This window comes from Benincasa hispida, chromosome 12 (genome assembly GCF_027475165.1).
Source record: "Benincasa hispida cultivar pf3 chromosome 12, pf3_genome.v1.1, whole genome shotgun sequence".
Lineage (NCBI taxonomy): Eukaryota > Viridiplantae > Streptophyta > Magnoliopsida > Cucurbitales > Cucurbitaceae > Benincasa > Benincasa hispida.
In genome coordinates this window covers 40,283,172-40,301,162 of record NC_143489.1, presented here as the reverse complement: position 1 = coordinate 40,301,162, position 17,991 = coordinate 40,283,172, and the positions used below count along the sequence as shown (strand labels likewise).

The window sequence follows — 17,991 nt, the reverse complement described above, 5'->3', positions numbered from 1 at the left end:
ATGTCTTATCAATTATAGTTATAAAATTTTGCTATATCTTATAATTATTTTCAACAATTTTACCATTTGAAATAATTTTCCTTTTTATTATATAAGTAATGGTACCTTAAATATCATATTTTGTTAACTACATAAATTAACCAAAGTTATTTCTTAATTTTTACCTAGCTCAACTCATTAAAGCATATAGTTGTAATCATAAAACAATTTAGGATACTGGAACGTACACAATTATTAAAATTGGGCCCAAAACTTGCAAATCTATAAAACTAATGGCCCTTAAACTCTTGTTAAATTTGGTTTTTCTAAAAATTAAAATGTTTGTTTGCGTTAGAATTTATTTTATTCTTCCATAGAAATGGATAAAAATCTGAAAAAATAATCTATTCCCTACATTTTTTTCATGTTATTTCCTACCTTTTGAGGCCCAATTTTAACAATTATAGTATATAAGTACGAGGATTTATTTAAATTCATTTATTTTAACAATTTTTTTTCATGTCATTTCCTACCATTCACACCAATATTTTTCATGATCACTAGAGGTGATCGTCGGAGTTGGTCGCATAGATGGTCGTTGAAGATGATTATTGGAGTTGGCTGCCAAATGGAGTCATCGATGCTAGTATTACAGGTGGTCTTCGCTAGAGTTGGTCGTTAAAGTGATCACTACAATTGCCCACTAGAGTTGGTTGTGTAGGTGGTTGTCAAAGTTGGCCACTAGAGGTAGTCACCGGAAGTGGTCATCACCAAAATTGGGCAACGGAGATGACCTTCGTTGGAGTTGGCAGCTGAAGATGATCATCAGTGTTAGTTGTCGTGGTATAAAAACATTGGAGGGGAGAAGAATTGGTTATTTTAACCATTGAGTTGTAAATAGTTTTACTTTAGTAAAATGAGGGTTAAAATAGCCCTAAATCCCTATTATTTTAACACACGCACTAAACGCTGTCTGAACTATTAAAACTCATTGGAAAATATTCTAGTACTATGGTAGAATGGGTGACGTGTCAAACTATGAATGAGAGTAGTAGAATGTAATAATTATGTGAGATCCAAGAAACAACAAATAATTAAGTAATGTATCATATGATGACATGTCAAATTATGAATGGGAACAGTAGGCACTACCATGTACTAGAAAATTTCCCTAGCCCACTCAACCTATTCCAAATTGGAACCACAAACACCCCTCAATTCATTAAGTCATAACCACCAAAGAATATATAACCTCAAAAATATAAAATTGAGTTGATCATAACCAAGTCTAAACAACAAAATTCGATACTAAAATTCCATTGAAAGTTACTGAAAGTTAAGGGAGACAAGAAAAATAAATGTTGTCATGCCGATTATTTGTTCCCAAAGATCTTTCTTGCATATACTGTGGAGGGTCATCCTTTCAAAAAGGAAACAAGCTTTTATAGGAACATTTTGTGAGAGCTTTTTGCTGGACTATTTTGGCATGAAGAAAATATAACATTATTTTCTTGGAGCTTACCTAACCTAAATTTTTTTGATGCTATAGTTATTTTGGTTGTGACATGGTGTAAATATTCTCCCTTTTTTCAGTATGGTAACTTTTCTTCCTTTTTCATTATTGTAACTTTTCTTCCCTCCTCTCTAACTGGAGAGGTCTTCTGTAAATCTTTCATGGTAACTAATAAAAAAAAATTGACAAAAAAACCCAAAAAGATAGGTTGCACTATGACTCTGCAAACTAGCACCATTGTGCTACCCAGTAGCCTTGTGACACTCTTTTGTGGCACCTCAATGCTGCCTCGACTGCTTTTCGGCTTCAGTTTTGCAGCATCTCGATGCTGTTTGAACAACATTTCCATGCTACTCCCATTCTAATTCCTTGATTCAACATCCTCACCCAATTTTGGCCAACTGACCCAATTTTCAATCATAATTCCTTCAAATCCTCTGTTTCTGCTCTAATTGCTTGATTTCTACCAAATAAATGAACACGTGCAAGCAAATGACCAATTAATCATCAAAACTAGAAATAAATAGGTCTTAAAAATTACTCACAAAGTGCACTATCACATCGTCAGGTCATCTCAAGAAAAGTATGTACTGATAGAAGCAACAACAAATAAACCAAGTAGTTATCACTGCTAAAGTTTCGTTGAAGGGACATTTGGAGCAAAAACTATCATAAAACTATAATAACCACCTCTTGTTACAGCAAATACTATTTTATAGTCTCCAATTAACTACAGTCAATACTATTTCAAGATCCTCATTTACTACAATATCAACTATTTGCTACAGTTTTTACTATTTTACGTTCATCATTTTTTTTATTCTTTACTATAGTGCTTACTATTTCCTTCTCAAACTAAAATAGTTTACATCTCAAACACATACTCATCTAATCCAAACTAAAATAATCTACACCCCCAACACAAACTATTATAATCCATAATAGCTTAAGATTATAATAACCAATTCCTTGCCTCAAACATCCCCTAAGAGTTTTAATGGTTGAGAAAGAAAATAAGGAGGAATTTTAGGCTCAATCACAGAATAGAGACCTATTATAATTCAAGAAAGTGAGTATATATTACTCCTGCAATTCGAACCAGAATAGAACTAGAATACTATTGAAAAGGATGGAATAACTACAATATAATTCCTACTCCCCCCCGCCCCCCAAGAAAAGGAAAAAAATAAAAAAAAAACTCCCGAAAAAGTTTTCTAAACTAATAATAATTATATCCTTAATACTCTAATAATATTCCTTATTTTATCCTAATAGCATTTTTATCACCTTGCTTTCCTTCAAAGTGGAGTTCTTCAACTGTATCTTCTCATCAACTTCAAATTTCAATCCTAAAAGTATTGCTATCTAACAAATGTGCTATTTACCTAATGACTCCAGAGCCCATTAGAAGTAAAGCTCAAAACTCGAAGAAACCTAACCTGAAACTAACCAGAGAGTCCAACCAAAAAGTCCCTCATCGAAGTAACATGTCATTTAATGTAGCACCTATCTAATAATGAAGTACATTGTGAGTTTGTTATTTTCTGTTACGTATAGTTGAGTTTACTGACTAAGATAGACAGTTTATTTTTGAATCCTCTATAACTGTATAAATACTGCCTTATGGCTCCTAATAAATGAGAGGAGAATTTATCAATTTTCTGAGAATCTATGGTATCAGAGTAGTAAGACACGTATTTTTTTGGACCATGCTTCCAAAATTCCCTCCTTTGTGCTAGGGGTGTTCAAATAACCCGACAACTCGAACAACATGGATTACCGAACTCAAAATGTATGGATTTGGTTGGGTTGAATTTTTCTATTTTTATTGGGTTGGGTTTGGTTGAATTTTTCTATTTTTATTGGATTGGGTTGGGTTGTGGGTTGGCTAAAAAAAATTGGGTTGACCCAACCCAACCTGAACTTTTTATATATATATATATTCCTCTTTGTTTAAAGTTTGATGTCTTTGTATTGATTAATTTTTGAATTTTTAATATTTTTCTTTTAATTATTATGATATTTGTCTTTATTTAAAGTTTACAATAAATATCATAGATATGATATTTAGCATCTTAATTTTATGAGATTTTAGTTATTAGTCATGTGTTGTATATAAATTTACATATTTTTCATTAAAAAAGAAAATTATAATCAGACAACCCAACCCAATCCGAAATTTAAGGGTTGGGTTGCGTTGGATTAGAAACTTTATTTGGGTCATTTAGGTTGTCAATCAAACCAATCCAAATTTTTGAGTTGGTTCGAAAAATATCCTCAACCCAATCCATGTACATCCCTACTTTGCGCTAAAGCTTGCTAGTGATAGCAGATCAACAGAATTCTCACAATTCCTCAATTTAATTTCTTCTCATGAACATTTGCAGTTTCATATCCGCTCATCTTGATTTGTCTAATTACATTCTTTGGATATTCTAGATTTCTCTGATTCTCAAGGCTCACAAGTTGTCAAATATATTGATGGAACCATTACTCCACCAGATCGCACCATTCGAACTGAAGGTCAACCTCCTCGAGTGAATCCTGAGAATTAGCAGTGGCATGAGAAAGATCCAGCCCTGATTACCTTGATCAATGCTACTTCGTCACAAAGTGTACTCTCGGAAGTTATCAGAGGTCAAACTTCTAAGCCTTCTTGATCCATTCATATACATAAAAATGCAGATAAGTAGCCTCAAGAATTAGCACAAACGGCCAACAGAAACCATAGCCATTGTTTTCTTGAAGATAACAGTTCCACTTAAATTGACCCCTCCCTTATCATATAAAGGCTAGGCTAATAAACAGTCGATAATTGATTTTTAACTATTGGAATTAGAAGAGCTCCGATTTCTTTCATACTGAAGTTAAGTCAATAAATAAATAAAAGGCACCAATAATTACCTTTCAATTGAGTAGCTTCTTTGGATGTAAATTACCCTTCCGTTGAAACTTGAAACCTGCACATGCTTAGAAACAGATAATGTTCTATCCATTGAACATCATCTCATTATACAGTTCTTGAGCTTTTGCTCTATTACCCTTCTTCAAGTAGAACAAGGTTAATGTCTGATATATAGGTAGACTAGGTTTTAGAGAACTATCTTTCATAATCTTCCAATATTTCTCTGCTTCCTCCAATTTCCCATATTGACAGAGGCTCCCAACGAGTGCAAAAAAAACTGACACTCCAGGAGACAGCAATCTAGCTTCCATTTCATAATAAAGCTTAAGAATCTCCTGAATTTCACCACTTTTCCAATATCCTATAATTAGATTGGTGTAAGTGGTTTCATCAGGTATAAACCCTTTATCTAATAAAATGGTTAACAATGCATTAGCCTTTTTCACATCTCCTTCCTCACAAATCTTAGCTATTGCCAGATTGAAAACTGAACAACTGGGAAGAAACCCTCTTTCTAACATTTTCTCACACATTCTCAAGCTTTCTTTTGAATGTCCTGATGTAGCATACCCTTCAATGAGAAGACTAAAGGTCTCAGGATATGGCTTCAAACCCATGTTTTCCATCTCTTGCATTAAGCAATGAGCTTCCTCAATCTTTCCCTCTCTACAATGGACACCAATGAACAAGGTATAAATGAAAGAATTTGCCTGAAATCCTCTTTTAGACATTTCCTCAAACACTTCCCATGCGGATGTTATACTCCCAGTTTTCACTTTAGCATAAACAATCAGTGAATAAGCAATGTCATCAAGAACCATATTTTTCTGCAACATTCTCTTCAACAACATTACACCATCTTCAACTCTTCCCTCCTCCAAAATCCTGTAAATCAAACAAGCATTGACAATCAAAGAAGCAGAGCAACGACTGCCATGGACTCTATTCAACATATCAGAAGTTTCTTGCAATTTACCTTCCTTACATAACGAATTAATCATGATTCTAGTAGTAATCGCATTTGGGTAAACTCTTTTCCGGATCATATGCTCATAAATTTTCCAAACCTTACGATTCTCATCAGATTTTTCCACAACATGAATCAAAGTATTGAAACTTATCAGACTCAACGAGAACCCATGTTCCCCCAAGCGGGAACAAACACACAAAGCAAAATCAATCAATCTCAATTTAGCACAAGTCTGAATCAATAAATCGAACACAAATGGGGATGAACTAGTGACCTCATAGGAATCCAATAGAGAATCTACAACAGAAAAGTCAAAAGAGCTTCCCTCATTTTTCTTCAAAATTGACTCGAGCAAAGCTCGAGCATCGATTACCAGCCGCGCTTTCACTAAAATATGAATCATAATACCGCAGGATTGAGACCCATGATTGAAATTCTTCCTCTTGGCCGACCAGTGGAAGAACCCCAGAGCGCGTTTGGCATCAACGGGTTGCTGGAATTTGAGCAGGACTTTTTGAACCAAGAAATCGTTTAGTTGGAGCAACTGGAATTTTCGAGTAAGAGTGTCCCAGCTTTCGCGTCTTGTGAATGAATCGCATATGGAATTGACAGTTGCATCGTCGTTGATAAGTTCATCTGCAGCTGCAATTGAGATGAGCTTTCGTGTGGATAAGCAGAGAGAATTTTTGGATGATGAGAGACCAAATAATGACAGTTTTTGGCGAAGTAATGCCATGATTAGCAAAATTCGAGGAACTGAAGAAATATTTATGGAAATTATATGAGCAATCCATTCAATTTTCTGGGAAATAAACAATCTCCTCTCTCCTCTTCTTTATGTAAGAGCGAGTTACAGAAACACTTGCCCTTGCAGTCCAGCCCACCCATAGCACTAAGAAAAGAGCACTTGGAAAAAAAATGAAGCTCGAAAAATACTTGGCGCACCGGGAGAGCACCTATCTTGCAACCAATCCCATGAGGGGGTCGGCTTGGGAGCCTTGCAAGAGGGCGCCCCACAATTAAGTTCAACCTCAATTGGACCAATTGGACTTGAGCCTATTTGAGGTAAAGAACGCGATTTTGGAGGAGGCTTTTATATATATATATATATATTAGTGGAATTTTTGCATGGTTTGGCCATGTGAAGGCCATAATGTTATAGGGAGTTTTTGGTATGGCTTAGACATGCATGAACCATGCATGAGCCATATATTTACTTTAAAAAGTGCATTTTAAGATAATTGATTTAGAGACTAATAAGATGTCCATTTCCATTTCATGTAATTGAATCATTAATTAATTATTGTATTAAAGAGATAATTATATTGCAAATAGTAATTAGTTAAGCAAGCGTTAGAATTCTACCCAAGAGCCGAGCATATTGAAGGTTGAGGTGTGTAACGGCTCAGGCAATGACGGCTCAGATGGGTAATGGGTGAATTAAAGACCAGTAGTGGTTTGGAAGTGGAAAGGTTGTGCCAGTTTTAGTTGCTAAGGATCGACCTAGAGTTGTAATCAAAGAGAGGTATGTTTTAAAACTCATACTTAACCAATTGGGTCATTTTCAAACATGATTCTAACTTGAATGTCAGAGTAGATTTAGCTCAACATCACATCATCGATGTTTAGCTTTGTTCATTTTACAGGATATTGGGCTAATCTCCCTCTAAAAATATAAATTCACTATTGGTGCGATTTTCAATATCAACAGTTGGCACCGTCTATGGGGAGAGAAATAGAAAAATATTTTGGTCCTACCAGTATATCTTGTATTTGAACCATGAGCAACAATGTGAAGAAAGAGAATTTCTCAACTGATGGGGATGATTCAAACCATGAATGTCACCTAAGGCGACAACCTACATGTATTCCAAAAACTCAAGTGGGTGAGACCTACCAGCTTGTGAGTGAGCCAACTGATGTGTGCATGGCTCTAGCTCCAAAGTTGATAGCTTAGATCAAAACCTGAACCAGATAATGGAGATGCTCAGACACCTAAACCCAATCATTGAGGCCATCAAGCAGAATGTTGTGGATCCACCTAAGGAAAACAAGTGTGATGGAAAACCAAAGCACAATCCATTGGGTCAGAGCACCACACTAGTTGTCCGAGACCTGGCCAAAAGTAAAGGTCCAACGATTGAAAGGGTGGATGAGTCCAAGGTTCTTGGAGCAAAGGCATCGAAAAAGCTAATATTGGGAGAGAACGACAAATAAGCGAACAATCCGGACCTGAGGAAGCATCTACCTATCGATCACCATTCTCAAACTTCTATTATTCGAAATTATGCTCCAGCCAAGAGTCAGCCCAGAAGATCTTACACACACCAGAAGCAATCGTCTGTTTGAAGGGGTGAGCGGACAGGAGTTCGAAGGATGGAACAAACAGAAAAATCTGACCTGGGTACAGACTTACATGAGCACAGGGAACTTCTTCACTCGATAGGTGGTCAAGAAGAGAAAGCCACCTGTTCGGACCATCATAGGTCAAGAGGACGAGAAGATGAGGATTAACATGAAAGCAAGAAAAGAAGGACAGAAGAGTGACAGGTGACGCCAGAAAAGGTAGCTAGTAAAAGTTTGCCACCTAGCAAGTTTGAATGTTACACTCCCACGTTGGTCCTTTTGGAATAGATTATGATGGAAATCCAAGACAAGAAAATAATAATGAAGCAGACCTAGATGATGTTACTAATCCTGAGCAAGAAGCTAAAGCTGAGACCTCAGGGAAAGCCAATTGAGCCATTAGAGTCTATCCCATTACTATCTGACACCCAAAGAATTAGAATTGGGATAAGGTTGGGAGTTAATGAGAGAGAAGCTATTATAACTTTTTTATGAAGTAACTCAGACGTGTTTGAATGGTCTACATATGACTGAAGGAAATCGAACACGAGGATTCTATGAGCAGCGAAAGGATCATTCCAAATTACAATCGCATATGAACTTTACCATTACAATAAAAAATGAAAACATACGGTTATGCAAAAATATAGAAATTATAGCATGTTATACAAAACATCAAGGACAAGAATCTACACACTTTTGTAGACTCATCTTCAAGCTCCTTGATCACGAATGCTCATCACAGCTACATAGCAACACACAAATGCTCATCCAACACGACTGCTACACTGCACGAACACCACGCACTCGAACTAAGAGATCACCAAGGTCATGAACACCCACAACAACACGAACGGCCTCCACAAAACCTCGACAGTGTCGAGTTGAGTAAGACACCACCAAGAAGGCTACCTTGGTATTCTCGATGTGAAAAATCTAGAGGGTGGGCTCTATGGGGACTTGGTTTGAGGCAGAAAAACGAAGAAACAACAATCGTGTAAACGATTGAGTAAGTGGGAGAATGAAGAACCTATCGTATGGGTCGATGCCCAATCGTTTAGCAAAAGCTATGCGATCGTCTAGCTAGCTCCAAGTTGTCGCTTAATAAATCTAATTTACTTGACAACTCTCCATGAGTATATTTCGAGATTGGAAATCTCAAAACAACAATTTCTCAACCTTACTAAAATTAGGAAAACATTTTTCCTTTTAACTCATGGTTACCATGAAACCACTAATAACCTCCCACTCAATTGGTTATTAAAGAAAAAGAAATAATTATCCAATAACTAATATTATTATAAAGATAAATGATAACTAACTTACCATAATATATTTATAACCTATAGTTTTAATATTTCATCTCATGAAACATAAACCATAGCTCTTTTTTTATTCCATGGCACTTAATGTAAATATCATTTACATTAATCCTTCACTTGATGTATCTCATACACCATACTGATTATATCATATATAATCAAATTACCTCTTGTCAATTTGAACATTTCAAATCAACACCAAGAACTGATCCTCAACTTGAATCCATTGAGCTACCAAGCGGACCTTATGAATCTGTAGCTTAAAGCTTCAACGGTGCGTGAATAACTGACTAAACTCTTTAGTCACGGGATCCACCATCAGTTAACTACCAGGCCCTTCACTAAAGACTGACAGCTGAACTCTTCTTACTACAGATATATTATGTGTCCATCTTAACCAATCAACAGTGTGACAACTCTTCACATATCGCTTGTAAGTACAGTTCGGCCAATAACCGTAATGCCCCTGTAGTTACATCTAACTACTTAAATACCACTAAATTCTCTAATGAACATAAGTCATAGTCCTACTATGATTGAGTCCTTTCTTCCAAAAAGAAGTTGTGGACACTATGTTCAAGCCCCAGAGTCAGCCCTTAAGGGAGCAATCTCTCTACTTACCCCTGTTTCAGGGAAGGAGTGAATTCCATCTTGTGTATTGAGTTCCCAGCTCCCAGATCAGACAAGTCCCCAAAAAAGTAGGCATATTGAGTTGGCAATCTGGCCACTCTCACCCATATTAATCAAAGGACCGCCCTCAAAGGTAGGAGTTCCCAAAACACTCAAGATTGAGATCGTGTCACCTATGGTCATTTAGGTGAGATGTAAGTCTCTAGTATCAACGGCGTTATATATAGAGTCTAGTCATCTCATGGTCCAATCTTATACAATGTATAGGACACCTCCGCTCGCATGTCTCCACATGAATGGTCAGGATCTACCATCTGTAGTAGTTTACAATACTTGCAAACCTCTACAAAGCGGGTCCTATCTGTAGTGTCATCAGAATCAAGTGCCCACCTTAATCCTTATACTACATACCTATTTAGGTTATCACTTAAGGCATGATCCACTTGTATATCACATATACATGCTTAATTTTACATAAGATAACCATGGAGGTTGTTTATTGGACATGAGTAAATGCCGAAATGAAATAACAGTTATTTTATTCATAAAACAATGTGTATCATTACAAACAATGAGACTCCAGGAGAATTAGGACACTAATCCCAACAATCTCCCACTTGTCCTAATGCCTCGGGAGACTAATGTACAATACTATATAAAACATGTACAATATACAATAAACAAGGGCATATCCCAGTATCGTCTCCCAATTTCCCTAGACAAGATGTTGCATGTCCCGTAGACCCATACTCTTTAGGTGACCCTCGAACAATTTAGCTGTGAAAGTCTTTGTAAAGGGATCAACAACATTGTGCTCTAACGCGATCTTTGTAACTATCACATCACTGCGATGCACAATCTCCCTGATCAAGTGGTATTTTCACTCTATATGCTTACCCCGAGGATGATTCTGAGGCTCCTTTTAATTTGCCACAGCCCTGCTGTTATCACAATAAAGAGTGATAAGCAAATCTATATTTGGAACAACTTCCAAATCTAAAAGGAATTTCCTCAACCAAACAGCTTTCTTAGTTGCTTCACAAGCGGCTACGTATTTGGCTTCCACAGTGGAGTCTACGACGCATCCTTATTTGATGTGTTGCCATACTACATCCCCTCCATTCAGAGTGAAACTGACCCCGATGTCGATTTGCGAGAATCTCTATCGATCTGAAAGTGAGAATCTATGTATCCTGTAAGGATCAGATCCTTATCTCCATACACGAGCATGTAGTCCCTCGTTCTTCGAAGATACTTGAGGATCGTCTTGACCGTCGTCAAGTGATCAAATCCTAGATTGCACTAATATCGACTGACAATCCCTATTGCATAGAAAATCCTGGATTGGGCTGATACCGACTGACAATCCCTATTGCATACATTAAGCTTCCTATAGCTCAAGCATAGGGAATCTGTCTCATCTCCTCAACTTCTTGAGGTGTCTTAGGAGATTGATACTTAGACAAAATGATTCCATGCCTGAAGGGTAATAAACCCTTCTTAGAATCTTGCATCCTGTACCTGATCAACATTTGATCGATGTACGATGCCTGAGACAGGGCTAACCATTTGTTTTTACGATCCCGAATGATCTAGATCCCTAGAACATACTGTGTCTCACCTAAATCTTTCATTTGTAACTAAGTAGCTAGCCACTTTTAATGTCAGTCAGATACCCTACATCATTCCCAATGAGTAAGATATCATCTACATACAGTACTAGGAAAGCTACTGAGCTGTTGATAATCTTTTTGTAGATACAAGGCTCATCAACAATCTGAACAAAGCCAAACGACAAACCTTTTGCTCTTGAACGACAAACCGCAGTGTCAAATCTTATGTTCCATGATTGAGATGTTTGTTTCAACCCATAAATGGACCTATTAAGCTTGCAAACATTTTGCTCTTGATCTAAAACGACAAACCCCTTTAGTTGAGTCATATAGATGGTCTCCTAAAGATTATCATTAAGAAAGGCAGTCTTGACGTCTATTTTCCATATTTCATAATCATAAAATGTGGCTATGGACAGGAGAATCCTGATAGACTTGAGCATGACAACAGGTGAGAAAGTTTCCTCATAGTCCACTCCCTTAACTTGGGTATAAACCTTTGCCACGAGTCGAGCCTTAAAAATTTGCACCTTTCCATCTACACCTCTCTTTCGTTTATAGATCCACTTACACCCAATAGGTCCTACCTCATCAGGTGGATCAACAAGCTCCCAGACGTTATTGAAGTACATAGACTCCATTTCCTGGTTCATGGCTTTAACCCATTCATCTTTGTCAACATCATCTATTTCTTTCTTAAAAGACAATGGATCCTTGACTCCATCATTCGAAATGATGTTTTGGGTTTCAATCAAATCCATGTAGCGATCATGTGGGTTCATAACCCTCCCACTATGTCGAGGCAGTCTCAACTCTTGAGCTGGTTGACTAGATGTTCCGACCTTAAAACTCTTGCTGATTTGTCGGCCTATTCAACAACTCATGTTGAACCCTCAACAGTCTCAGTCTCACTAGAAATCTCACGCAAAACGACCTTACTTCGTGGCTGATGATCCCTCATGTGGTTTTTTTCCAAGAAAATAGCATTTGTAGAAACAAACACTTTGTTCTCACTCGGGTCATAGAAGTATCCACCTCTCGTTTCCTTGGGGTAGCCTACAAAGAGGCAAGCCTTCAAATGCGGTTCCAACTTCTTTGGGTTAGTCACTAGCACATGTGTCGGACAGCCCCAAATCCTGAAGTGGCGTAAACTACCTTTACGGCCTCCACAACTCAAAGGTGTTTCAAAAACACTTTTTGAGGGAACGTTGTTCAGGATATAGCATGCAGTCTCCACTGCAAAACCCCAAAACGAGTCTGGAAGATGAGCATAGCTCATCATAGACCGAACCATGGCCAACAAGGTTCTATTTCTCCTTTCTGATACATCATTCTGCTAAGGTGTACCAAGGGCTGAAAGTTGGGATCCAATCTCATGTTCTATCATATAGTTCTAGAATTGGAAGTCCATATACTCTCCACCAAGATCAGATCGTAGTGTTGTAATCTTCTTACCTAACAAGTTTTCAACTTTAGCCTTATACTCCTTGAATTTGTCAAGGGCCTCAGACTTATGTTGCATTAGGTAGAGATACCTGAATCTTGAATAATCATCTATGAAAGAAATGAAATATTCATACCCACCCCAAGCTCTAACATTCATCGGACCATAGGGGTCTGAATGTACAAGCTCCAAGGTTTCCTTAGCTCTGTAACCTTTTTCCAACAAAAGGTCGTTTGGTCATCTTGCCTTCGAGGCATGATTCACACACCGAAAAGGAGTTTTCTTCTAAACTCTTTAGAAGTTCACATTTCAATAACTTCTCAATCCTATTGAGGTTGATGTGACCTAATCTTAGATGCCAAAGATGGGCGTTTTCCTTAGGAGAAACCTTTGGTATTTTAGTTATTATTGCCGTACTGAACATTTCAGTGTTAAACAAGGCTTTTATGACAAATAGCCTTATTACATATAAGTTACTTTCCATTGAACTATAACCAATCTCCATTCCATTCTTTAAAATAAACACTTTATTCTTAGAAAATGAGACTGTATACCCTTGTTCAATGAGACAAGAAATCGAGATCAAATTCCTCTTAATATGAAGAACTACGAAAACGTTATCCAGTAACAGATAACGTTTCTTGTCAACAAATAACGTCAGTCTGCATACAGCAACAGCTAAAACAACCTCACCAGTACCAACTCATAGAGTCATCTCTCCCTTTGGCAACGTTTGCCAGGAGCTGAATCCTTGGTAAGAGGAACTAACATGATTGGTAACACCCGAATCTAAGATCCAGGCAGAATCATCATTCTCTACCAAACACGTCTCCAAGACCAATAAATCAGATTTACTATCTTTCCTCCTCTTTTGGAGAGTAGTGGGATCAGTGTCAGAACAACAGACACTACTGGTTTTGTCATCGATTCCTTTATGCTCGAAAAGTAAGAACTGACGTTCAAACATATCTTGCAACGAGTCCATGATCTCGCATGCAATGATCATGTGCTAAACCCTTGTGGCCAAAACATCAGGTATGTTAGCCAAAATGTGAAGTCGAGCCTTTGAATTAGCCTTCATCCACACCTTATATGCATTGCAAAAACTTCGCGATACATCAAGGGTTGGGACTTGAGGACACTTCTCAACCATGACAAATTCGAGGTCGTTTGCCACGAAATACATTTTACACAATTCTTTCCACTGTATGTATTCGGCCATATTAAAAGCACTAAACGGAAATACTAACGAGTTGCTGAAAAGAAAAACACATTGACCTACATTAGTTTTTAGGCAAATACTTGTTGTAAAACAAACAACATCCAATAAGGTTTTAGAAAAACCAATATGAACCCCTTGTGACATCTAGTTTCGCAATGATGCTTCAAAGGTTTAGGAAAAAAGTAGCCGAAGGGAGGTCAATTATCCCTTCTCTGAATTGATAATTTCTCAACCGGTAATTAATCCCAGAACTCTTGCTCTTATAACGACTAGCCATCATTGATTTGGTCAAGAGATCATTAACTTACTTAACAATCTCTCATAAGTGTGACCCGCCATTTTAGGCCTTAGAGATCCGCCCCAAGCAGCTAATCTGAAGGGAAAAAATCCGATTGGGGCAAAACCTAAAGCGACCCTATCCATTTCTGAAGTTCACCTTGATCTTGACCAACTGCATAAAACCCATCCGAAGGGGGACGCTCCCAGGGTGCCACGAAGGAGTACAGAATGATCTCACGGTGTGAACCAGTGACAGAGACCATAGGATGTGTGACACACACCCTTCACCCACTTACTATAAACACTCTCTCCATCCATCTTGATATTGACTCATGCAAACACCATCCGAAGGGGGATGCTCCCAGGGCACCACGAGGTCGAGCAGAATCTCACGGTGTGAATATACAGGGAGAAACGTGAGTGGAATTATAGATATATCAGATACATCTCTTCCTCCCACTGAGTATTTTATAGTCTAGGGTTTAGTTTACTTAGAAAAAACATGGCTAAGGATTTTAACTAAGTAACTTTTAGGTTTGCCCAAGAGTAACTTTTACCTTGAATAGTTAAACAACTTTTGATCATCATCCATTAAACTCTTTAACGGAGTCTTTGACCAAATTGTTGCATACTTGTTGAAAATCTATCTAATTCACCTTTCCAGGTAGGTTCCCAGGTAGAGGTGTTCCATTTCCGTCAGCATAAAAACCCCAGCCTAAACTAAACCCACATTAGACAAAAGGTCCTTTGTAGATAGATTTAAAACAAATTTAATCTTTTATGTCAATCAATTTAATCCTATTAAACCGATTTTAAAAGATTAATCTAGGTTACTAAACTCTTTAGAACCATTTGAACTTAGGTCTATCTCAATCCAATTTTAAAACCCTTTTAAACAAAACTTGAGTTCACCCTAAGTCCACATGCAACTCTTTCTTATTGATTTTAGTTCTAATTTCCTTTATAACACTTATAAACGAAATAACCAAAACCACAATGCAAAGCTAAAACATGTAAGGCATTAATAACGATTATAAACAGCCTAAGTGTCATGCTCAATGCATTGTTCATTCATTGCTACTTCCGTTATATAACCCTTATACAAAACAGTAATGAAACAAGCATAACATGCTTCCATTCACCCTTAGACTATAACACTTATAATAAAAGGATGATACATGATAATGCTCACTGCATGCAAAATATAACTTTTATAGTTCATGATGCATGCGCATGCTTTCATGTAATTTCTTCATGCTAGATTATAACATTTATAATACATGATGCATGAATAATTGCACAACCTAAGGTGGGTTTTAAACTATATGTCAAACACTTTGCCATAAGCACCATACATCACATGTATAATTAACAAATGTTGATGAATCGGGCAGAATTGCCTCAAATCCACAAAAATAAAGCTAATTATTACAAAAGCAAGGAGTCTCCGGTTTAAACAGGCAAACCAGGTCTTGAACCGTTCGGGCGAAGCAACATGTCTCTAACAATCGTGTATTAAACTCCCCGCGATCATCGACACGAAAGAATAAATGCTTCACTCTATCGTTTACCAACACTTCAAGAGCTAAACGATCATTTAGTAACAATTGTGTACCTTTTACTAAGCGATGAAGCCCGAGGTACGTGATCGCCTAGCACGCTCTGCACAATGCCAACCTTACGTGATCGTCTAAACGATTACAATGCAGCAAAGCACCATCGCCTACACGATCACTTAGCGAGTGCCATCATATCGTATATGTGCAATCATGTAAGTAGTAACTAAGCGATGAAGCTTGCTAACTACACGATCGTCTAGTGCGCGCCTTTTACTAAACGATGAGCATCACATGCTCCCACTATGATCGTCTACCTCCAGAACCTACGTGATCAGGCAATCAACACTACGTGATACAGTAAACGATTTACCCCATCCTTTAGCATTAACTAAACGATTATTTAGTAATTACTACACGATCATATAGAAAAATCTACACGATCGCTTAGATAAATACAAATGATCGTTAACCTTAGTTACACGATACGACCAACTCTTAGTCTTCTTCCTCGTTGAGAACCACATCTCCATAATTTGAAACTTCATCAAGAACGACTCGACTAACTCAAACTCCTTGAATTGCAAGTTAATTATGCCCAAAAAAACACAGGGGCCCTTATAAATTAACAAAAGGCAATTAAACCAAAGACAATTAAACTCGAAAACATTCATCAACTCCATCCACAAATGCACTTAACAATTAAACACAAATGCAAAAAACCCACCGAGACTGTAAATGAAGTTCAAAACAGAATTGAAATTTGGAATATCAGAACAATCTGGCTCTGATATCAATTAAAGGTAATCGAACACAAGGATTTCCATGAGCAGCGAAAAGATCATTCCAAATTATAATCGTATATGAACTTTACCATTACAATCAAAAACAGAAACAAACGGGTATGCAAAAATACAAAAATTATCGCCTGCTATACAAAACATCAATGACAAGAATCTACACACTTTTGTAGACTCATCTTTAAGCTCCTTGATCAGAACGCTCGATCACAGCTACACAACAACACACGAATGCTCGTCCAACACGACTGCTACACTGCACGAACACTGCGCACTCAAACTAAGTGATGCCAAGGTCACGAACACCGAGAACACAACGAATGGCCTCCACAGAACCTCGATAGTGTAGAGTTGAGTAAGACACCACTAAGAAGGCTACCTTGGTATTCTCGGTTTGAGAATCCAAAGAGTAGGCTCTACGTGGACTTAGTTTAACGCAGAAAAATGGGGAAACCATATTCGTGTAAATGATTAAGCAAGTGGGAGATGGAAGAACCTATTGTATAGGACGATGCCCAATCATTTAGTAAAAGCTATGTGATCGTTTAGCAAAAGCGATGCGAGCATTTAGCTCATCGCTTAGCTGAGTGTCTATCGCCTAAGAACACTCCACGATCGTCTAGCTAACTCCAAGTTACCGCATAGTAAATCTAATTTACTTGACAACTCTCCATGAGTATTTTTCGAGATTGGAAATCTCAAAACAACAATTTCTCAACCTTATAAAAATTAGGAAAACATTTTTCCTTTTAATTCATGGTTACTATGGAACCACCAATAACCTCCCACTCAATTGGTTATTAGAGAAAAAGAAATAATTATCCAATAATTAATATTATTATAAATATAAATGAAAACTGACTTACCATAATATATTTATAACCTATAATTTTAATATTTCATCTCATGAAACATATAAACCATAGCTCTTTTTCTATTCCATGGCACTTAGTGTAAATCTCATTTATATTAATCCTCCACTTGATATATCTTATACACCATACCGATTATATCATATATAATCAAATTACCTCTTGTCAATTTGGACCCATAAGTGATGGTGCATGAACTTACATTGACCCAAGCTACAAACCAGTATGCCAAAAGAGCGAGCCTTTAACCATGCTCATAATGAGATAATAGCTAAATAGATGGATGGTCTATTGCAGACAAAGTTCATTCGGGAGATCTACTACCCGCAATGGTTGTCCAATGTAGTACTCGTCAAAAAAGTTAAAGGGAAATAGAAAATGTGCATCGACTTCACTAGTTTCAATAAAGCATGTCCGAAAGATACCTTCCTACTTCCGAGAATAAACAAAATCATTGATGCTACTATTGGCCACAAACTATTAAGCTTCATGGATGCCTATTCAAGGTATAACCATATTAGAATGCACATCCCATATCAA

General features: G+C 37.2%; 1 protein-coding gene across 2 annotated transcripts; it reads right to left on the bottom strand.

Moving 5' to 3' along the window:
• Nucleotides 1–448: 448 nt before the first annotated feature.
• LOC120067872 (Pentatricopeptide repeat (PPR) superfamily protein) lies at nucleotides 449–6,434 on the bottom strand. Of its 2 annotated transcripts, none has more exons than XM_039019483.2 (2): nucleotides 4,397–6,431; nucleotides 449–791 (listed from the first exon to the last, which is right to left on the bottom strand). In XM_039019483.2, the coding sequence occupies exon 1, from the start codon at nucleotides 6,101–6,103 to the stop codon at nucleotides 4,481–4,483; it is 1,623 nt and encodes a 540-aa protein (XP_038875411.1). In that variant the 5' UTR covers nucleotides 6,104–6,431; the 3' UTR covers nucleotides 449–791; nucleotides 4,397–4,480. The 2 variants fall into 2 exon arrangements, with proteins under 2 accessions (XP_038875411.1, XP_038875410.1); XM_039019482.2 differs by lacking the exon at nucleotides 449–791 and adding an exon at nucleotides 1,228–1,955 and having other exon boundaries at nucleotides 4,397–6,434.
• Between the last annotated feature and the right edge of the window lie 11,557 nt (nucleotides 6,435–17,991).

Coding starts and splice junctions, on each gene's coding strand:
- LOC120067872 (XM_039019482.2), bottom strand. CDS start 6,103: ATGGCATTACTTCGCCAAAAACTGTCATTATTTGGTCTCTCATCATCC.